At 34.8% G+C, this 21,690-nt stretch overlaps 4 protein-coding genes across 5 annotated transcripts; 2 read left to right on the top strand and 2 right to left on the bottom strand.

Annotated features, from left to right (window-relative positions):
* The first annotated feature begins 1,795 nt into the window (after nucleotides 1-1,795).
* LOC107765829 (formin-like protein 3) lies at nucleotides 1,796-9,108 on the top strand. 2 transcript variants are annotated; one of them, XM_075227899.1, is made up of 7 exons: nucleotides 1,796-2,471; nucleotides 3,802-4,621; nucleotides 4,724-5,177; nucleotides 5,262-5,464; nucleotides 6,524-6,759; nucleotides 7,491-8,369; nucleotides 8,485-9,107. In XM_075227899.1, the coding sequence occupies exons 1-6, from the start codon at nucleotides 2,361-2,363 to the stop codon at nucleotides 8,355-8,357; spliced, it is 2,691 nt and encodes an 896-aa protein (XP_075084000.1). In that variant the 5' UTR covers nucleotides 1,796-2,360; the 3' UTR covers nucleotides 8,358-8,369; nucleotides 8,485-9,107. The 2 variants fall into 2 exon arrangements, with proteins under 2 accessions (XP_075084000.1, XP_075083999.1); XM_075227898.1 differs by having other exon boundaries at nucleotides 7,491-9,108.
* Nucleotides 9,109-13,129: 4,021 nt separating this feature from the next.
* LOC107765828 (uncharacterized) lies at nucleotides 13,130-13,927 on the bottom strand. Its single transcript, XM_075228715.1, has 2 exons — nucleotides 13,657-13,927; nucleotides 13,130-13,593 (listed from the first exon to the last, which is right to left on the bottom strand). The coding sequence occupies exons 1-2, from the start codon at nucleotides 13,925-13,927 to the stop codon at nucleotides 13,130-13,132; spliced, it is 735 nt and encodes a 244-aa protein (XP_075084816.1).
* A 2,805-nt stretch (nucleotides 13,928-16,732) lies between these two features.
* Nucleotides 16,733-17,433, top strand: LOC142168058 (STOREKEEPER protein-like). The gene is made up of 2 exons (XM_075228714.1): nucleotides 16,733-16,963; nucleotides 17,143-17,433. The coding sequence occupies exons 1-2, from the start codon at nucleotides 16,733-16,735 to the stop codon at nucleotides 17,431-17,433; spliced, it is 522 nt and encodes a 173-aa protein (XP_075084815.1).
* Nucleotides 17,434-19,158: 1,725 nt separating this feature from the next.
* On the bottom strand, nucleotides 19,159-20,941 carry LOC107765827 (protein VASCULATURE COMPLEXITY AND CONNECTIVITY). Its single transcript, XM_016584524.2, has 3 exons — nucleotides 20,681-20,941; nucleotides 19,650-19,855; nucleotides 19,159-19,580 (listed from the first exon to the last, which is right to left on the bottom strand). The coding sequence occupies exons 1-3, from the start codon at nucleotides 20,777-20,779 to the stop codon at nucleotides 19,403-19,405; spliced, it is 483 nt and encodes a 160-aa protein (XP_016440010.1). The 5' UTR covers nucleotides 20,780-20,941; the 3' UTR covers nucleotides 19,159-19,402.
* Nucleotides 20,942-21,690: the final 749 nt, after the last annotated feature.

The raw sequence follows: 21,690 nt of genomic DNA, 5'->3' as shown, positions 1-21,690 counted from the left end.
AATACTAAGAACACTTCAATTAGAACGTTAGCAATTTGTCAATTCCTACAAATTTTCAACAAAAGTTCTTGCAACCAAATAATTCCAACAAGAATTACTAGCACATTAGCAACGTGAGATTTTTACGATTCTAAAGGAGTACGGTGCAACCTTTTTCAAGAATATCATACGGATTTTTCACTACTCCAGGTATGTAAGGCTAAGCCCTTTCTTCATTTTGGCATAATCTCGTAATTACATGTATTTGATAACGAGGCATAAAGAGAAGTTCATACTCCCAAATTTATGTATATTTTTATAGTCTCGTAAGTTATAATATTCTCCTTATCGGGACTTTATATTTAATTGAGTATTGTCTTGTTCTAGTCAAGAGAGTAGAGATCATATATATGCAGTATTACAGTATTTCCATTACCATCGAGCTATAATTGATGGGCAGGCCCCTATTGGGCAACCTCTGATCAGATGATAAATTATATACCGAGCCTACTGTGGCCGAGCACCTTTGAGCGAGCCCAGAATGGTTGAGATACAGAGCCTAGTATGGCCGATATACAGAGCCTAGTATTAGTATGGCCGAGCACCTATGAGCGAGCCTACTACGACAGAGCAGTTGTATATATATACCGAGCCTTATAGAGCCGGACAACTATTCAGACAACTATTTTACTTACTATATTGAGAGAGCTGAGTCAGTATCACCAGGTAAGCATATCTTCAGATTATCTTTGACTCCTAGTCACTTTCAGTTATTATATTATCAGTTCAGTTTTAGCTTTCAATTATTCTGTTGCCTTACATACTCGGTACATTATTTCGTACTGACGTCCCTTTTTTGGGGACGCTGCATTTCATGCGTGCAGGTTCAGACAGACAGACGTGTAGACCTTCTCGGTAGGTGTTGCCCGAGTTCAGCTTTATCGGTAAGCTTCACGTCCTTCGGAGTTGCCGGGTCTAGAAGTTTTGTGTACATCTTGTGTATATACGTATATAGGTTATGGGTAGGTCGGGGAACTATTCCGATCACAGTACATCCAGCAGTAGAGGCTTGTAGACATAACTTGTCAGTTAGTGCAGTATGTTGGGCTTGTAGGCCTTGTATGTATATTTTGTTGGTTTGTCTGCTGTTGTGGTTATGACGGCCTTGCCGGCCCATCTTTATATTGATGTTTAGTCCGCGTTGGTTTCCATTCAATTTTATATTTTGCTTCGCAAATCGTCTTGCAATGTGGCCCATGGCCAAAGTATGACATTATATGTTCAGAGCCCCATAGTCGCAAGTTGGTACGCAAGGATAGATGAGGCACCGGGTGCCGGTCTCGCCCCCAGGCTTGGGGCATGACAATAACATTGGCTCAACGTGCAATCATGAATGGATGGAAAAAAGTGAAGATCTTACCATATGCAAAGAGTGTTGTTGATATGATTCAGAAAAAAATTATTACTTCATGAGAGATAGAAGTGATTTGTGAAGACATTTGGAAGCTATAGGCTTTGTTTGATCATGTAGACTTTGTTTATATTTCTAGAAGTCTAAACAAACTTGCATATTATTTAGCTAAGTTTTCTATTACTTTATTGAAGGAAGTATCTTGGGAGAATTTTTTCCCAAGTTGAATTGCAAAGGATGAGATAAGCACCTTTGTTCAACTTATTTATTCGATGCATTAATATAATATCTATCTTTGAAGGAAAAAGAAACATCTATTTATTTTTTATCTAGGAAGAATAATTAGTAAATTGGTTTAATGGAAAATAAAGCATAGAAATAAAAACGGCCGAAATTCAACTCTCTCTCTCGCTCGCACTCGCTCAACGTAGTTCTCTGCACGTTTCATTTGTCTCCGAAAAACATGAGAACATTCCAATGAACAAAAATTCCATGCGATAATCTGACCCAACAAAAAAAAAAAAATCGAAAAAGCACTGAGCTTTTCCAAAAAATTTCAGCGGACCCTTCACTCTAAATTTCTAAGGAAAAACTCTCCTTCTTGAAACCTTTGCAAATTTCTTGTCTTTCCCTTTATTTTTTGTTGCAAAGGGACCAAAGGGTGGTGGGTTCCGCTTCTGCATTGCCTATTTGCAGCCTAAAAGATTATATACAATATATTTATGTTTCTCTATATATACATAATATCCAATTTTTATGTGTGAAGATAGAATTTTTGTGTAGTTATATGTATACACTTTTTTGTATACGTTTCAATTATGTGTTTTTAGCTCTGAAACATTGAAGAAAAAAACACAGGGCTTTTTTTTGGCATATTCTTGAATGCATTGAGATCAAAAGGTGTATGTCTAGATATCAGATGAGATGAAAAAGGCCAAAATATGGGATTGGAAGATTGATTTTACAATCAATGGGCGTGGGAATAAGGGTTAGTTCTGTATTTGTGTTTATTGTGTTTCTTTGTGTTTGGGCAGCCACTAGCTCAGAAGGGAATCAGAAGCTTCATTTGGGTGAAGATACGGTATGAAAAATAAGTTTTCCATTTCTCTTACATTCTCTTTTGATATGTGCAGAAACAACATTGGTTTATATATGCATAAGGCGAACATATATGCATGTAGAAATATGTATTAATACTCAGTAGTATTCCCTGGCTAATGAGAAATTTATTCATTATTTAATGGAGTTTTTGTAGTTGATTAGAAGAAGGGATGCAACATATTCATAGTATTTGCCCACAATCAAACGATTACTTAGTGGAGGGTCGCATTGGCGTGTATCTAGCAGGAGTTAAAGCGACTAATTTACCAATTATGAGTTGGGCACTTTAACCATTCTGTCATGGACACATTTTTGTGTGGGTTGGGGGGGGGGGGGGCTCCACGTACAATGTGAATAACCAAATTCAAATAGGAAATGAACCTTTAGGATAAATCAATGCAATTAAGGAGGAGACAATTTGTAAAAATACTATGTGATTTCTTCCCATGTGTCCAAGCCTTGATAGATGGAACTACCTGGTGCTGGTGGGAGGTGACAGGTATCCTGTGGAATTCGTCGAGATGCGTGTAAGTTGGCTTGGACACCACAGTTGTAAAAAAAAAAAGGGAGAAAGCAATTAAAGGACAGTCAGGGCTAGGAGTCATATGCCATCGTTTTTGAAGTTATTTCACTATGCGAAAGGCTAGCGATGTAACTACATAAGTTGTATCATTTTCTGTAATGCGGACAAAAGAAACAAGAGATAGAGTTGTATTTAATAACAAAGACAAAAAGAAAAATATCTAAGCTTGCACCTCAGACTAGTGGAAATATTTCTCATGGTATGAGAAAAACCAGTGTGATTATCTGAACTAATTTCTTTAAATTTATTTGTGTCAAAACAAGCACATGTATTTTGAAGATTTTTGTGCAACAAAAAAGTTACTAGGTTGAGAAGATCTATTGCTAGTTCTAACTTTATGCTTCTTCAAAACTAGCTTATATGTTTCCAAGCTAGAGATTTAATTATTTCAGATTTTTTTTATGTTGTGCTTATAACTATTAAAAGTAAACTTGTGTTACAATTTACATATCCCAGAAGTATGCATTCTGGATTTAGGCAGTGAATTGTAGGATGACAAGTTGTGCGCTCCAATTTAGTTTTTGAATGTGGTATCGGTTGTTCTAAATGCAGCCATCACTTCTCAAGCTTCAGAAAATGAAGATCTGAGTGGAAATGCATATGCTGTTTACATGTGAGAAGAAAACGAAGTTATAATGGTCTTTTAGAAATCAAAGTTCATAGTAAAATTCTTGTACTGTCAAAATTATATTTCTGGCCATAAGTTGATGAATTGTTCTGTATGCAGGCCGAGCAAATATGGAGTCATTGCATACAACGATCACAAAAGAATACAGAGGCTGCAAGTTTTCTGGATTTGTCTCTTCATCAGGCAGCAACGGGAACTTATATCTACTTAAAATCTGATATAGCATTGTTGAGAAAAAGAATCTTACAAAAGGCTATTAGTGATCTGACTCCTGAAAATAAGCAGATCCTTCTGGAGTGCTTAAGAAGGAAAAGTCTTCCTCTTCATTGTTCGGGTAGTAAGGCTACATCCATTGCTTGGTTAAGCAAGTACCAAGAGCTTTTCTTACAATGGTCCAGTGTTCCCAGAAGGTACCTAAGAGAAAGAAAGCTTCAAGATAAGCTAACACATGATGTTGCAGTTCCAATCATCGCTCCATCTCCAGGCGACAGGGCAGTATCACCAATTAATGCTCCAGTGCCTTCTTTTAGAGGGCCCACGAGCTCACCAATTAAACCTCCTGCAAAGGCTCCAACACCTCAGACTCGTGTCAGTCCTCCTGCAAAAGCACCGGCACCGGCACCTCAGACTCGTGTCAACCCTCCTGCAAAGGCTCCAACACCTCAGACTCGTGCCAACGCTTCTAAACCTTTGCCTGTCATTCCTCCTCCTGCTAAACCACAAAATACTGGAACTAATTCTTCAGAAAATAACCGGAAGGACACTACTTATATTATCGCTGCTGTTTCTGTAGGTGCTGTGGCAGGAATTGCCCTTTTGGTTCTGTTCTTAATATTGTGTCTTAAAAAAAGTAAAAAGAAAGAAGCAGGTCCACAATATGGGCAAAGAGATGAGAAGCCTCTTCTTAACTTTTGTTCAGGTAATCTTTCTGCAGGTATTAATCATGAAGGTCAAATTATCTCATTGCATGTCTTTTTTTTTTTTTGTTATGCCGCATAATTTCTACAATTCATGTGATCAGATTCTTCTCAGAAGTCTTCGAGCATAGGAAGTTCAACCCAGAAAGATTTCAAGGCATCATCTACTGTAAATCGTCTTTCGGTGCCAGATAATTCTTCAGATGCTGAAGCTAAAACAGATGCACTTGTAAATGCATTACCACTTCCTCCAGGAAAATCTGTACCTCCATCCCCTGCACCACCTCCTCCTCCTCCTAAACCACCCGCTCCAAAGCCACCTCCTCCTCCAAAAGCTGTTCGCCCTCCTCCTCCTAATCCACCAAAGCCTGGTAATCTGCCAAAGCCTTCACCTCTTGGAGCGCATAAGAGACGAAGTTCTTCGGATGGTAAGGGAACTGAATCGTCTGATGAATCTGATGCTCCAAAGGCAAAACTAAAGCCATTTTTCTGGGACAAAGTTCTTGCTAATCCTGATCACTCAATGGTTTGGCATGACATCAAAGCTGGCTCATTCCAGTAAGCTTTTCGTCAATCTTCCTATGCACTTTATTTTATGCAAAATGTCTGACTTTCTCACTTTTTATAATGATGTTACTACAGGTTTAATGAGGAGATGATGGAGTCGTTATTCGGATATGCCCAAGCTAATCCAGGCAAAAATGAGGGCACAAAAGCTTCAGCATCTTTTGAAGCTACCCCACAGTATATTCAGATAATTGACGCTAAGAAATCACAAAATCTAGCAATTATTCTTAAAGCCTTAAATGTAACAACAGAAGAAGTTTGTGATGCTCTCAAGGAGGGTAAATGTTCTCTCTTTCTCTGTGTCTCCGCCATGAGTTCCGTGAGAGTGAATCTTGCTTTTCTGAATTAATAGCTAATGGGCAATGAATATAGTAAATTTATCACCATTGAGAAGAGTATGTTTAATCCTAGGAGGGATTTTACTTTAGTGTTCTCATTTCATTTTACGCTTTTGCATGAAAGTTATTGACAGCCTTAAAAAGAGATAAAAGTATTAGGAACGGAAGAGCAAAAACAACATAGTCTGCACATAGAACTTCTTGTCAGTCCATTAGGAAACTCTATGTTATTTACTTAAATGTTTCGAGAAATAAAGAAGTTTCATTCTACTAATTCTGCTTAATACATGGTGTTGGGAAATGCCTACAAGCGCATTGAGATTAATCAAAAAGTATTTTGAAGTATGAAAAGCCCAGGGTCAATTTCAAGAAGAAAAGGTATGTTTTCAATGTTGCCATCTAATTCGATTAAGTTGAAAACAACATCCCATTTCTAAATGGAAAATAAACCTTTATGATGATTTTATAGAACAAACCTTATAATTTTCTTCAACCGTCCCCACTAATTCCTCCCCGGCCCTCCTCCCTAAAGAAAGAAAAAGAATGCAAGAGAAAAGAATAGCTTATCAGTTATTTAAGTATTACTCTGGTGATAATAAAATATTTTACATTGCTCATTCTGATACGTTTCACCAAAAAGTGAAGATTAAGTACAAGTCCCCACCAAGCACTGCTGATGGGTCATAAGTAAATTGAAAAACTATAGAATTACATATTTGTCTATGGTTGTGTCTGGTTCTTGTTTGATATTCTTCTTATAGAGTACTAAACGGTTTCCCATCGAAAAAAATTGAAGTTTCATTATATGAGAATCTTTTTTCATGTCCCAACATAAGCAGACTTGAATTGCTCTATTGTATTAACTTGTGGAAAAAGATTGTTGAGAGACACTCCAACTTACTTTTTTTTTTTAATCTTTGTGCATTTTCATAGTTTTTATTTTCATTTTATCAAGTAGGTCTCTGCCTTTTAACTGCAAATGCTTGCTTATCTTATCAGGTAAGAAACTGCCTCCTGAACTTATTCAAACTATATCAAAGATGGCACCAACGGCAGATGAAGAACTCAAACTTCGATTATATTGTGGGGAAATTTCTCAGCTTGGTCCTTCTGAAAGATTTCTCAAATCCCTGGTTGAAATTCCCTTTGCCTTCAAACGGATGGAAGCGTTATTGCTCATGAGTTCTCTTCCGGAAGATGTTTCTGCCATTAAAGAGTCCTTCGCAACTTTAGAGGTAAATTGTGTGGAAAATTTCCTGTTGTTCTGCTGCCGCCATAATTTGTATGTGGTTTCCTGCATCCAACTATACCACACACCATCACATAAATTCTAGGAAGAGTTAAGAAAGAAGAATCAAATGAGCATCATTTGTGTGTCACATTTCATGAGACTGATCTTGTATATTCATCAGTAAAAGTTTGTTTTTGGATTTTCCAAGATCATGGTTAAAAAAATAAGGAGCTGGCTTTCTTCTTAGATAACTAGTGCTGAACAATATATAAGAGCTCAAGATTTTTCTAATTGGAAGGTATCATTTCCCTGTCTAATCCTGATGGACTGAAATTAAATCCGGTTAGTTTGACTTGCCAGACTTTTTCTTGTTAGATTATGAGTGTCCCATTATCTATAAGAACAGGCAAAAGTTTTTTTATTTTTCTATTGAAAAAGGGGTCATTTTGATTAATTGTGAAATTCAGTGCGTAAAATAAAAAGTTGACGAACAATTTAGACCAGTCACCCGTAATACAGTGTCAAAGGTTATTTGATCTCTACCACCCTATATAACTGAATGAAGATGGGTACTGCCTCTTCTTTACATTAAAGGAAAGTCATGAAATTTGGGTCTCTTACTCCTGGTAATGGTTAAATAGAAAAACTTTCAGTACATTGTTCTCTGATAGGTGTTTCTAACCATCACATATTCACATGGTAGATGGCTTTTATTGATTAAATAAAGACTTGCAGGTGGCATGCCAGGAGCTGAGAAACAGCAGACTCTTCCTGAAACTTCTAGAAGCAGTTCTCAAAACTGGGAACCGCATGAATGATGGCACCTACCGTGGTGGTGCACAAGCATTCAAGCTCGATACGCTGTTGAAACTCTCAGATGTTAAAGGAACTGATGGTAAGACCACACTCCTCAACTTTGTTGTTCAAGAAATTATCCGATCAGAAGGATTAAAAGCAGCACGCAAGTTAAGGGAGAGCGAAAGCTTATCGAGTGTGACAACAGAAGATCTTGTCGAGGATGCTTCTCAGGACTCGGTCGAGTACCACCGCAACCTTGGTATCCAGGTGGTTTCTGGTCTAAGCAATGAGCTCGAGAATGTAAGAAAAGCAGCACTTATAGATGGTGACAACTTAAGTGCATCTGTCTCCAAACTTGGTAACTCACTAGTGAAAATTAAAGGGTTTCTAGACACTGAAATGAAAAGTTTGGAGGAAGGCGGTAAGTTTCGCGATACACTCACAAATTTTATGCAACATGCGGAAGAGGAGATCAATTGGATACTAGAAGAAGAGAAAAAGATAATGGCTTTGGTAAAGAGTGCAGGAGACTACTTCCATGGAAATGCAGGAAAGGATGAAGGCTTGCGTCTGTTCACAGTTGTTCGTGATTTCTTGTTAATGGTCGACAAGGCATGTACAGTGGTGAGAAAATCAACTAAGTTGCCGGCAAACACTCCTAGAAAAGGGGCACTCACGGTATCGCCTTCCCAGGAATCCCATCCAGATTCTTTGCCAGATGTTCGTCAACGACTATTTCCAGCAATCCAGGAGAGACGGATGGACGATGATTTTAGTTCAGATGATGAGAAATCATCCCCATAGCTATCATTTCAGGTATATTTGTGATTAGAATACTTGTAAACCCCTCTAATAGTACGCAAATGACATTCCATTGAACTGTGGGAGAGAGTACACGGCTTCTAACTTTTGCTTTGATACACTGGGGCAGAACAATTTGGAGCTAATATGGCTGGATAATAATCTGCAGAATCTCGTATTTAACAACTATATGAAGCAGAATGGTCTATGTCTTAACATTCTGTAACTGAAGACTTGCTTTTTGAAGAAAAGGGAGTTGGCATTTGCTCTGATGCTCTCTCTTAGATCCCTTGAGGGAGAAAGAATAGATGAACTAAGATAATTGCTCTGATGCTCTCTCTTAGATCCCTTGAGGGAGAAAGAATAGATGAACTAAGATGCCTCATTTGTCGCCATGCTCTTCAAGAAACATCCATAGACTTCTCAACATTTTGTAGTCACTTTTTTTGCCATATAAATCCAACTATATCATTCTGTCCTGTGAGATGGTAAAAGTCTCTTCTACATTACTATAAATATAAATTCTTCTAATATGATGTTGAGAGACATAAGGAAGATGGACCAGTTTTGTACAGCTTGTGATTTTTAGTTTTTATTTCAGTTCCAACTTCTTTTTCCTGGCCAATATCTGTGATCATTAAGCTATCTCTTCTAGATCTAATGGTTTTGCTGTCAATGAGTTCTCTTCAAATTATGCAATGGTGGATCCTGTGTATGGTCCAAGCAACAATCTTCAAGTTTGTAAAATACATTTTTTCATGGGTTTGAGCCGTGAAGTTGCATGTGTTGTCTTTTTTTAAACAATCTAATCTTGCATTATCTCCTACTTTTGCTTAATACCATGTAAAATATTGGAGCCTTTACAAGTTATAACAATTTTGTGTTATCTCCAATGAAATCTATATTGTGAGTATTCATCATAATTGGCTAGTTTTTCGTTGGCAGCCAACATACTGCAGTCCTCTATATCTGGGGGGAGTAAACTCACACCGGCAAAGTTGGTTGCAAGGATTCGTATAGTTAACTCCAACTTGTTTGGGACTAGGGTGTTGTTGTTATTGTTATTGTTATTATTTCTCTGATTAACAAGTGCTATAAGATGAAAAAATGTCCTTAAAACAGTGGATGGTTCATTCCATGAATTTATACCCAACGACCTTGAAAATGAATGGTCTTGATCTTTTCTCTCTTACTTGCCCCATTGACAAATTTTAAGGTCAAAAGTCTAAAGTGCTGCCCATGGGGCAAGCTGGGTTAAAATATCAAAAGTGACACCGAAGTGTTATGGATACTATAACATACTATCTGTTAAACAACTAAGCCAATTTATTTTCCTTCTAAATAAGCTGCTAAAAAATGGTATTCACCACCGAAAAGATCAACACCAAAATTATAGGAGACACTACAACAAAAAAGCCCTTTAGTGGAAATAAAAATTGCTTTCAGCGTACAGATGGCCGCAAAAACCTTTACCGGCAATTAATTATTGGCCGTTGTAGACGGCGTCGGCAAAGCCTTTAGCTGCCATTGGATCAAGTGCCGGTAAAGACCCCTATTATGGCTGGTAAATGTTTACTAGTTTTTACAATAATTATTTACCGACAATTACAATTGCGACTAAACCTTCCCAAAAATTCCATAAATAACACATTTTGCGGTTTTTATTATTGTTGCTAAAGACCCATTTAATTATTGATGGCCACTAAACTATCTGCATTCATCTCCTTTTATATATTTAACGACTTTTCCATGGCCAATGTAAATTTATATTATTACCATGCATGAAAACCTTTTAACAACTTTTCTTATTGCAGTTAAAAGTAAATAATAATAATTCATTTTAAAATGCTTAATGCACTTCATTAAATCAACATCAAACAAAAGCATCTACTAATTCACAATTTCAAAATGTCGATGATACAATAAAGAACCTAAACTATTTGAATCTAATGTTGTCAGCTTTGATAACTTGTGTTACCAAATGGTTATCAAATAGGTATAAACTAGAAACTAAGCACCACGAAATTCTCCAACTCTTAATCACAATGAAGCTTGCCACATGTCAAATTCCTGAATATCATAATATTTGACTTCAAATGATAAAATAAAATGAATATCAAATATACAACAACCCAGTATAATCCTACTAGTGGGGTCTGGGGAGGGTAGTGTGTAGGCAGACCTTACTACTACCCTGGGGTAGAGAGATTGTTTCCAATAGAAAATCAGCATCCTTCCCTCCAAGAACTCCCCATCTTGCTCTTGGGGTGACTCGAACTCACAACCTCTTGGTTGGAAATGGAGGGTGCTTACGATCAGAGCAACCCACCTTGTCTTTACATACCCAAATTCATCAACAGTGAAGAATACAATTATGTGACATTTACATACTCATTAATTGCCGTTGAAGACCTTTTTTCTTGTAGCGAGACTTCAAACCTTTTTGAGTTAGCTTATGGTACATAGTTGATAAGCTTTTAAGTGTTAAAAATATGTTTGATAAAGACATGTTCATAAGTTATTTTTTTGTTAAAATGACTAAAATATCATTAAAATTATTACCAAAAAAAAATAAAATCGGAAAGTCTTTTGAAGAGAAAATTAAGGAGAAATGATGGATATGGGGTGAAGAGTAAACTAGGTTTTGTTCTGGGAAAGATATATTGCGGAATAGAAAAAATATTAAGGATAAAATAGTAAAATACTTGATCAAACCAAAAAAATTTGGTTGATTTTGGCTTATGAAGTGCTTACCAAATAAATAAATAAACTAAAAGGTATTTATAAACTATTTTAACTAGCTTATAAGGTTAGCAAATTACTCTCCTGATGTATAACCCCATGTCTTGCCAAACCACCTAAAGAACTATTTTCATTTTCCCTTTTTAGCCTACAGATTTCATTTTGCTTATTTGTCAGTTTTAAAATACTTGACCTACTTCGATCCATATTCCATGCCAAAGTTTTAGGTAACTTTAGTAAGTTATATGGAAATGGTATAAAGTAAATATTTTGAAATGTAAAATGTAGTGAAATTAGTTCAAACACCTGCCCAATTGCCTACTTAAAAGCAGTAATTGCAGTTGTGTATCTCTAGATTATGCAAATATCTTTGCTCTATTCTTCCACTAATAAAGGTGTCTTCAAAAGGAGATATGTGATCCCTTGCCATGAGTGTAAGCTAAGGTTTTTCGGATGAATAAGCCTCGAAAAAATCCTTTGGACATTTGGAGTTCAGGAACATGGGTAATAATAATGGTGAAACCCAAAACGAGATTGGATTTCACTAATTTTAACTTAAATAACTAATTCAACTTTATTGACTCAAAATATTAATTTTAGTCGATGCGTCTTGAAGCTCAAATTTTGTATGTAATTGTTCACCAATATAATTTGGGCAAAATACGAAATGACTAGTTGACCGAAACTAATTGCATATATATATAATCGCATATTATTTTTAGGAGCAGCTAAACATATATATTTCTCATATAATTTTGATGTCTACAATTGCAAAATAATTTTATATAAGACTAGAAAAGATGTTATAAATGGAGATATTAAATACGGTAAATTACTGGCATCAAATTTTACACCAAATCAACACAAACTTAATTATGGTTATATATATATTTTTACTTCAATTTATAAATTTTTAAAGTTAATTATATTTAATTAAAGAATGTCAGAAATTTTCTCTAAAGGAAAGAGGCAAAAGTCAAATGCATGAAGCGAAGCCGGCGAAGGAAAAGAAACAGTTCGAATTACTAAAGCAAGGAAAGCCCAGCAATACATTCTCTCGAGAAAGGATGAAAAACAAGAGCGGAAAATTCACAACTAGCGATATTTATGGTCAATCAAATTTAGCCACATAAACAAAAGTCAACCTTATTTAGCCATTAAATTAGTACGAAAATGTGTTATTGACTAAATTACCCCTACTCTATTTATAAATTTGCGCAACACGACCTCACACTCTGTTTTCAGTAGAATCTTGCGGCGTAATCTACAGATTGAAGTAAGCTTTCAATTATTTTTCTGATTCTTCTAATTTTCTAGTTTCATCTCAATGCTTTCATCTGTGATAATCTAGAATTTTCTCAATACGTTAATCTGCATTGTTCTGATATTATTATAAATTTTATGTAAGAAACTTTTATTTTGTTCTTAATTGAATAATATATAAATGTAATTTAATTTCAAGTAATTTATGTTGTTCTTTAAAAAATAACATATGCTATAGTATTGGAGATATCTTTAATTCAAAACCGCAAAAAATAATATAAAATGGTGCAGAACAAAACATCAGTATAATATGCTGGACATTTGTTAATTAATATCTAAAACTCAGAAACCCAGCTGATTATACTGGAAGTATCTGTGATTCAAATAAGAATAACACATCTAAGTTTTTAAGGTTCCCATAAGATCTTGAATAAAATGCTGGACTTTTTTGATTACCTATGTCAAAACTATAAAGTCTCCAGCATATAGTACTGGAGGTATCTTTAATTCAAAGTATTAAAAAATAAAAAATACTACATAAAATGGTGTTACAGTGTTTGATTCAAAACCTGAACAAAACACAAGTATAATACGCTGGAGCTTTTTGAATTAATATGTAAAACTCATAAAATTCCAATGTATTATACTGGAAGTACCTTTCATTCAAACTACTACAAAAAATTATGAATAAAATGGTATAGAACAAAACACCAGTATAAAATACTACATTTTTCTTCATTTAATATGAAAAACTCAGAAAATCCAGTAGATTATACTGAAAGTATCTGTGATAGAAACCAGAACAAACTCATGTAAAGAAATAATGCAAAAGTGTCATATTTTGGATATCCAATGCTTAAGTAAGACAACATCCTAATTGGCCCCCGATCCTCATATTTTGAAAATTGACGGAAATCATTAAAGACTTCCATTATCCATACGTTGAACAAAAATGGGAATCCAAGTGACGTATAAGATGGGATCCTACCAATTGGTTTCTTTTTCACTGAGTCAGTTGTTAGAAGATGAGACAAATTATAAATAAACTCATCAAAAATGAAATTGCTCCATGGAAAAGAAACGGAAAGATCTTCATCGTCTATGACTTTCATACAACGATCACTTATATTTCTACCTTCAAATTTACCCAATAGAACTGCTTCTAATAAATAAATCTTAGCAAGCTTTACTGCATCTTCATCGCAAACCTCGACATCAACACATACATCATCTCCTGTACCACCACGCAATCAAGACCACTTTTGCATAAATTTATACAAGGTCTTTATCTTCAAACCCTTTTTCACTTCAGAAAAACACCGTTCCTTTAAATGGTTCATTCTAGAGTCCACGAAACTATAATCAGATGACTCAATCTTATGTCCGGTAATAGTGTGGAAATCTTCTTCTGTAAATGCTACATCATGCCCAAAAACTTTAAAAACCATTTTGCTTCTATCCTTGTAGAAAAGTTGAGACAGCAGCATACAATGAGTCAACTTCCCAGAGTGACTCACTTCATTCAACTCTAAAAACTTACCAAAAATACTATTCTTCAACACATCCATTTGAGATCCGGACAAAAAGGATGATATAATTTGTTTAAAATTTCGATTGCATTTTCAATAACAATCAGCCGGAAACCATTCCTTAAAAGTCATAAAATCTATCTCTCTCCTAAAATTAAAACACAACACATATAAGCAACATTTCATATAATTTTAAGATAAAAACTTGAACATTTCAGGAATACGTACCTTCAATATACTACTTGAAGATTCCATTTCTATAAAATCATGAAAACAAAGCATATTACAAATTAGATTACTAAACACAATCAAAATCCAGTATATAAAACAGAACTAAAGTATAAACAGAACTCATCCAGTATAAAGTACTGGACAACAAAGCCTACATATGACAGTCTTCCAGTATAATATACTGGACAAACTTAATTAGAAATAATGAAATTCTAGAAACAAATACTGGGGTATAAAGAAGAAACATAATCAAAGAGCATAATACAATAAAAAAATAAAAATACAAATAATCATTCAAAAAAAGTAATCACAAATAAAACAAAACTCTAGTCTTAACAGAACTTATCCAGTATAACATACTGGACAACAAGCTTACAGACGACAGAATTTTCGTATAATATATTAGAATCAAACAAAACTCAAGTATATTATAATAATCATCTAGTATAACATACTGGAAGACAAACATTCAAATGACAGACTTTCCGTATAATATACTGGTAAAAAATTATTACAAAACTCCATAAACAAAAAACATAATCAAAAATCATCCAATATAAAATACTAGGAAACAAGCCTTCAGAAGACAGACTTCCCGTAAAATATACTGAAATCAAACAAAACTCAAATATATTATAATAATCATCCAGTATAACATACTGAAGGACAATCATTCAGATGACAGACGTCCCGTATAATATACTGGACAAATATTATTACAAAACTCCATAAATAAAAAACATAATAAAAAACCATCCAGTATAAATAATGGAAAACAAGCCTTCAGAAGACAGATTTCCCGTATAAATATACTGAACCAAATTTATTACAAAAATAAAACTCCATAAGCAAATACTTTTTTTGTTTATCATTAAAACATAATCAAATACAGCATGCAAAAAATAAAAAACAAAAAAAAAGCTAAAAATTATCAGTCAAAAGCAGTATTTTCAAAATAGAAGAACTCCAGTATATAATAAAGCTCATACAACATATAATATACTTATCAAAATAAATTACGCAACGATTACAACATTACAACATAAAACTAATAACAAAGTGACAAAATTTTCAGAAATAAGACGAACTATTAAACAGATAAAAAAAATCGTAAATGTTAAAATACCACAAATATTTAAAACTAACAGTACGGAAATCAAACTTAAAACTAACGAAACAATAATAACAATGAAAATTCAAACATATTATTATAAAAACAACATTTACCGAGACAAATTTGAAGAAAATTAAACCTAAACCCATACTAAATTCGAAGAAACTGCTCTCACGAAAGCGAAATCCGTACAATGATGTAAAAATAAAGAGAAAGAGCGATTAAAAATGAAAAGTAACTAAAACAGACTGTTAAAAAGGACAGGGGCAATTATGTTATTTACTAATATATTTTAAGTTAAAATGGCTAGAAATCGATTACATTAGCGATGATGGCTATTTTTGGATAGCCAGCCGTAAAAATGGCTATGCCATGCCATTTTGACAAAACAAGAAGAAGATGGTAGTCTGACAAGCCCAAATGGAAAAAAAACTCAGTACCCTTAACAGTCAAAAGCCTAAGCCTCGCCCTCTACTCTCTTCCAGTTCTTCAGATTCAGACCACTTACGCTGGCGTCTATCTTCTTCCGTCTCTGATTCCAACTTAGACCAATCCCATATCCCCATAAATCCCAGTGCTGCCCACTGCCCCCCTAATGTTTTAACTTCAATACCACACAAGAGGGGGTGATTTGTGTGATGTCCAATTTTTTGCTTAAACTGATTATGGAAGGACCTGGTTTCTCTAAGTGTTCCTTAACCTACTATTGCTGAAATGGTAAATGCGGAAAGTAAAGAACACAAGTATTTTACGTGAAAAACACCTGGTTCAAAAGGTAAAAAAAGCCACGACCTACTTTCAGTAGGATTTTTCCAAACTCTCCACTAAATCACTGAGCCAAATCTGCATTTACAAAATACTTTTGTAAACCTAGGACTAACTTTAATCCCGTTGTAGCAAACAAGTTCTAACTGTTGCGACAACTTCAAATTAACTCTAACTTGAATACTCTGAGTACCTATTACAATTGCCTCTAGATAAAGCTGAAAGGTACAATATGAAAACACCTACTACAATTGAACTAGAATAAATGACAGACACTTGGAGCTGATTCTTCTATCTGGTTTATGTAGCTTCAGGTTTGCACACTTGAATCACACACGAATTGCTTGCAAAATATCTTGCTATTTTGCTCTAAATTCACGGTTAGCTTCTGCTTTTGTGTGTACCTGTAGAATGAGAACATCCTGCAATATATATAGTTTCCTTATCTTGCATAGTGTTCTCTTTGAGTAAGGAGTCCTTTTACTTATCAATTATGCAATATTTTCGATCGAGATATCAATTATATCAAGTTAAGTTTATCTCCTTCACGTGTATCCCACATGCTCGATTCTGCCCGTGTCTATACACACAAGGGATGGACGGACCTGGTTCATGCCTGAACTTACTTTGTCAATCTTCCAAACAAACCTTTCACTTGGACCAACACCCCCATTAAAGAGACCTCAAGAAGAGACTCAAACTGATAATGAGCAGAGTAAGAAGCTCAAATCGTCATGGGATTTTTCCTGGTGGGTGATGAAGACCTGATAACTCTACTTAAAGGTTTGATTGAGTTCAAGTCCTCCCAATATGAGAAACGCCGGCCTTATGTGGACATGTACTCATTCTACTACTTTATCGCTGAAAAATTGCAAGTCAAAGTTGATAGGTTTCGGATGAATGATAAGGTTAGGAGGTTGAAAAGGAAGTTGTTTGCTAATTTGGAGAAGAAAGGGCAGGACCCTGTTTTCACTAATCCTCATGATTATTTAATATTTGAGCTTTCTAAGAAACTATGGGATCTATGAATATTCAAAGAAAATATATGGTGGCAAGGTTAGTAGTGGGAGTGTTAATAAGCTTGTTAAGAATGTGAACAACGAGAGGAATCAAGTTAATAATTAATACCTTTGCCAAACTAAAGGAAGTTGAGAAAGCGATTGTTGTAGAAGAGGTGGCGGCTAATGGTAAAATAGATGAAGAATATCCGCATTTGGCTGCAACTTTTAATGTGATGAAGAAGAATATGAGTTTGATTGGTAGTGACAAGATGAGGGATTTGGAGGAAAAGTTGAACAAACTGGAGGAGGAAGAAACTGATTTGAAGATAAAGAGGTTAGATTTCATTAGGGAGAACTGTAAATTGGTGGCTGAGCATCCTACCCAGACCCCACTTCCAAGGGTGGGTTGCTCCATTCTCCGCTCACAACCATGAGTTTGTGAGTTCGAGTCACCCAAGAGCAAGATAAGGAGTTCTTGGAGGAAGGGAGCCGAGAGTATATCAAAAATAACCTCTCTACCCCAGGGTAAGAGTAAGGTTTGCGTACACACTACCCTCCTCAGATCCCACTAGTGAGATTATACTGAATTGTTGTTGTTGTAAATTGGTGGCTGAGGTTACGAGAGGTAAGTAGAAGTTGAGGGCTTATACATGTTTCTTCTTTTGTGCAAAAAGTTTCGGGCACTTACTAAAGTCATTTTCGTGGAGCTTTTAGATTATGTTAGATATATTTATTTTTAGATTGGACTAGGAACGTTAAAATTTGGTGGTTGGGACAATAATTGATGCTTATGTTTTTCCTTTGCAGAAAGTTACAGGTACTTTGGTGGTAATTTTATGGTGGTTTTAGATTTTATTTAGCTATCTCCTTTTTGTTAGTGGCAATTCAGTGTTTTTGGTTGATCCTTATTGTCTCTTGCTTACATTCATATCTTTATTTATGCTTTTATCTGCCTTGTATATCAGTATATTATTTCGTACTATGTCTCTTTGTCGGGGCTATATTTTATGCCCGCAGATCCCGGAAGACAAGTTGACGAACCTCTCCAGTAGGATATCCAGATCAGCGGTGGTGTGATGCAGTCCATTCTTCTTGGAGTTACTGTAGTGTGTTGGTATGCTATGAGATCCATGTATATATGCATTTTGGGTATATTGGGCGGGGGGCTGTCCCGACTTTCTTGTCCTATATGATGATCTTAGAGACTTATAGACTTGGGTTGTATGTCCTATTATCATGTTTGGCCTTGCCGGCCTCTCTATTGGTCAGTATCAGATAGCCTTCTTTGGTCATTCTGTGGCTTTGTGGGCCTTATACGGTTATTATCATTTTGTCTATGGATTAGATATGTCACGGCCTTGTTGGCTCAATCTTCTGTATGTTCAGAGTATTACTTCAGATGTGATTCGCTCGGGCACCGGGTTCCGGCTACACCCCCAAGGTTGGGATGTAACATTTACCTACATTTATCTTGAGTTACTTAATTGCATAATGTTTTTTTTTTTTTTACGGTTAGTGCATACAACTTAATTTAAGATACAACGAACCTCTCACCAGTTATCTTGAGTAGAATAATTTTAAAGTTAAACAACAATTCTTAAATAGATTTTGGATGTTTGACTATTTTAAACAGATGTTAACTTTCAAGACAGATATGCCTTTCTCTGCTACTCAAAGTCCAAAGTAAATTTCTCAAAAAAGATAACTTCATTAAATAAGGAGCATTTTACTTTTACATGTGGGGAAGCCAAGTCCATCTATGATATATGAAAATCAATTTCCAATTATCACAAATGATGGAGAACTGTTTTAAATGGGAAGCGGGTAAGCGAAACACTTTGAAGACTCAACTCTTGCTCTGTTTTAATGCAAATTCTCGCATTATTTTGAGAATAAAACACCTTACTATTGCCAATTCCATGATACAAACTGTACAACAAGGTCAAGAGTTGGGTGTGCAATGAAATTTGTAACACCATTCTAAAAAAAACATGTGCAATTAGAGCCAAAATCATAATTTCTAGAACCTATATTGTCCAGTGTGATTCACAACAAGTGGGAACAGGAATGGGGGGCGAAATTTCAGACATTAGCGTTCTTCAGTTGTTCTGGTTTATAGGTAAATTATCTCATGTGAAATGAGCTCTTACACATGTTGCTTCCATTTGGAGTTATGCTCTATAGACTTCTCTTCCTCTTTGCTCTGTGATCTCAGTGCTGCCTCTTCCTTGTCTTGTCTGTTCCACACTAACCCTTTATCCTAAATTTATTTTAGTCAAAACTAGTCAACCTTGTGTGATGCAAAACACAGTTACAATTAGGTGTTCAACATAATATGCAAATGCCATTGGTCTAGAACATCTCAAAAACTTTCATCTGCTCAAAATCTCTTATCTTCATAAGTTAGGCCAGATTTTGACTAGCTGCGACATAATATGCAACAGAAAAGAGGGCATGAACAAAACACAGAATTCCACCAATGGATAGGTAATTATGATGTATAAAACCACACGAAGTTCTTGACTTGTGGTTTGCTTTTGTCCCTATCACCAGCATTCCCAATCCTACTGCAAATATGATCCTGAAAATCAAAAGACAAAATTTATAGACTTGCCCAACGGGTCTCCAACTATTTCTTTTGATACCATACCATGTAAAAACGAGACAAGCAATTGATAATTGCTTGATAGGGGTGGCTTTCCTAATATCGTCAGTAGTACAAACACTGCAGCCTCCGAGAAGGTTGGCAAGAACATGAGCTATTCCAAGCAGAGTTGCTGCAGCTAACCCAAAAACAAATGCCTCATGGCTTGGCTTGTTACATGACTCGAACAACCACTGCGTCTGCTGCTTTTCCTGCTCCAATTCAACCAATCAAATACTTTATGGTATATATACATAATTTAAAAAAATGACAAAGTGTAATTTTCCGACACACCTCTTCCATTTTTATCAGATTATCGATTACTACTGGTACTTATTACAAGATTTACCTATAAATGATATGATTATATGAATATTTTTATACCATCAATTTATAGATTTATAGTCTGTTGGTCAAGCTTCTCCAAATGAAAAAAACATTTTTTCAAAAAGAATTTTTTTCAATGTTAAGTGTTTGACCAAGTTTTTAAAAGAAACAAAAATATTTTTGAGTAGAAACAGAACCAATTTGGGAGAAACAAAAAAAAAATAGTTTTTCACCAAAAATACTTTTTCGAAAAGCAATTTTGAGAAAAATATAGTAAAAACACTTTTTAAAAATTTGGTCAAACACTAATGAATGCTTAAAAATAATTTTTAAATTAATTAAATAAACACAAACTACTTCTTACAAGAAGTACACTTTTAAGAAAAAAAAATACTTCTCTGGATCTTAGAAGTCGGGCCAAATAGGCTATTAAACTCATAAGAAAACCTTTCTGGAGGAGTTTGAAATGCTGACACTCTTTCCTTTTCCTGATCTTTAGGAAAATGTCTATTACACTGATATTTTCCATTATATCATACCTTTGGAATTTAGAACCAGTGGCAAGTTTTGAAAAAAGAAGCGAAAATCTTCACCGGATACCATTAGAAGTTGTATGAATTAGACTCGATTATGAATAGAGAAGATTAAATAATGGATTTCAACAAATTAATTTGAAGTTAAGGTTTTGTTAAATTAATCGATTGATATACCTGGTTTTCAGATGCTTCTGCTTTATATCCAAGAATCCCAGCAACGACATCGAATGCCACTATTACCAAACCAGCCAAGATTTTAACCAATTTGGCCATATTTTCATGAAGTTCAAATATCTTCCAAAGGAAAAAAGAATGATTGAAGGTTACCACTCTCTGTCCCCCTCTCTATATGATGTGATTACGAGCAAAGCAGAAATATTTATATAATCTTGTACCAAGAAATAAATAGTATATAATCTTGAATGAGATTAGGTTGAATAATGGCATAAAATTAATACCCGAATATTATACAATATTTGCAACTTTAAAAGGAGATAAGAGTTGGATGTCACTAAAGATAGGCTTATTTTTTCAGTACAAAAGCTTGCTTATTTTAGCTTTCTTTTGTCTTACTTTTTATCTTCTTTTTGAATATGGAAGTAAAGGAAAGTAAGGCATAATTCATAAACCAGCAAATGAGTGGTATGGCTTAGGCATCTGTCGCGGAGAAAAAAGGTATTCCTTCTATTATGTGATTTCTTACCTTTTTTTATTTGTTTCGAAAGGAGTAATATATCTTATATTTAAAATTAATTTAATTTTAAATCGTTGAGTGTCCATTGCCTTTTGAACTTTGAAGTAGGTAGTGAATTATATTTATCCGACTCTTCGGTTATTGCTATTCATAAAATCAAAGGACGTTCTAATACGGTACAAAACTTTTATAGCACATTCTCCAGTACCAACCCAACATTCTTATAAATTAAAAAAAACCAACATTCTCATGATAATATATATTTTGATACCAACCCAACATTCTTAATTTCTCATGATTATATATATATCTGGATTTTGTCTTTCTTTCAAATGTAGTAAGCATTCCTCATGCTAGTTATTTGCTTGCTTTCTCAAGGCATTCCAAGATTCACTTCATTCTCTTGGAATCTGCTTGAATGTAATTTTTTAGATTTCGATAGCAAGAAATACAGTTTGAATATTTGAACCCAAGACGATTGATTCCTTCT

Source organism: Nicotiana tabacum, chromosome 13 (assembly GCF_000715075.1).
Source record: "Nicotiana tabacum cultivar K326 chromosome 13, ASM71507v2, whole genome shotgun sequence".
NCBI classification, from domain to species: Eukaryota; Viridiplantae; Streptophyta; class Magnoliopsida; order Solanales; family Solanaceae; genus Nicotiana; species Nicotiana tabacum.
Note: the sequence above shows the minus strand (reverse complement) of the source record. Positions and strands in the feature narration are given on the sequence as shown.

What these genes read in the sequence shown, in the direction of transcription:
- LOC107765829 (XM_075227898.1), top strand. Translation starts at nt 2,361, where the DNA reads ATGGGCGTGGGAATAAGGGTTAGTTCTGTATTTGTGTTTATTGTGTTT. An exon ending in TTGTGATGCTCTCAAGGAGG is followed by an intron (nt 5,465 to 6,523) that starts GTAAATGTTCTC and finishes TTATCTTATCAG; the next exon opens with GTAAGAAACTGCCTCCTGAA. An exon ending in AGTCCTTCGCAACTTTAGAG is followed by an intron (nt 6,760 to 7,490) that starts GTAAATTGTGTG and finishes AAAGACTTGCAG; the next exon opens with GTGGCATGCCAGGAGCTGAG.
- LOC107765828 (XM_075228715.1), bottom strand. Translation starts at nt 13,927, where the DNA reads ATGGATGTGTTGAAGAATAGTATTTTTGGTAAGTTTTTAGAGTTGAAT. An exon ending in TTTTTCTGAAGTGAAAAAGG is followed by an intron (nt 13,594 to 13,656) that starts GTTTGAAGATAA and finishes GTGGTGGTACAG; the next exon opens with GAGATGATGTATGTGTTGAT.
- LOC142168058 (XM_075228714.1), top strand. Translation starts at nt 16,733, where the DNA reads ATGGGATTTTTCCTGGTGGGTGATGAAGACCTGATAACTCTACTTAAA. An exon ending in AGAAGAAAGGGCAGGACCCT is followed by an intron (nt 16,964 to 17,142) that starts GTTTTCACTAAT and finishes GCCAAACTAAAG; the next exon opens with GAAGTTGAGAAAGCGATTGT.
- LOC107765827 (XM_016584524.2), bottom strand. Translation starts at nt 20,779, where the DNA reads ATGGCCAAATTGGTTAAAATCTTGGCTGGTTTGGTAATAGTGGCATTC. An exon ending in CAGAAGCATCTGAAAACCAG is followed by an intron (nt 19,856 to 20,680) that starts GTATATCAATCG and finishes GAATTGGAGCAG; the next exon opens with GAAAAGCAGCAGACGCAGTG. An exon ending in GCTTGTCTCGTTTTTACATG is followed by an intron (nt 19,581 to 19,649) that starts GTATGGTATCAA and finishes TTTGATTTTCAG; the next exon opens with GATCATATTTGCAGTAGGAT.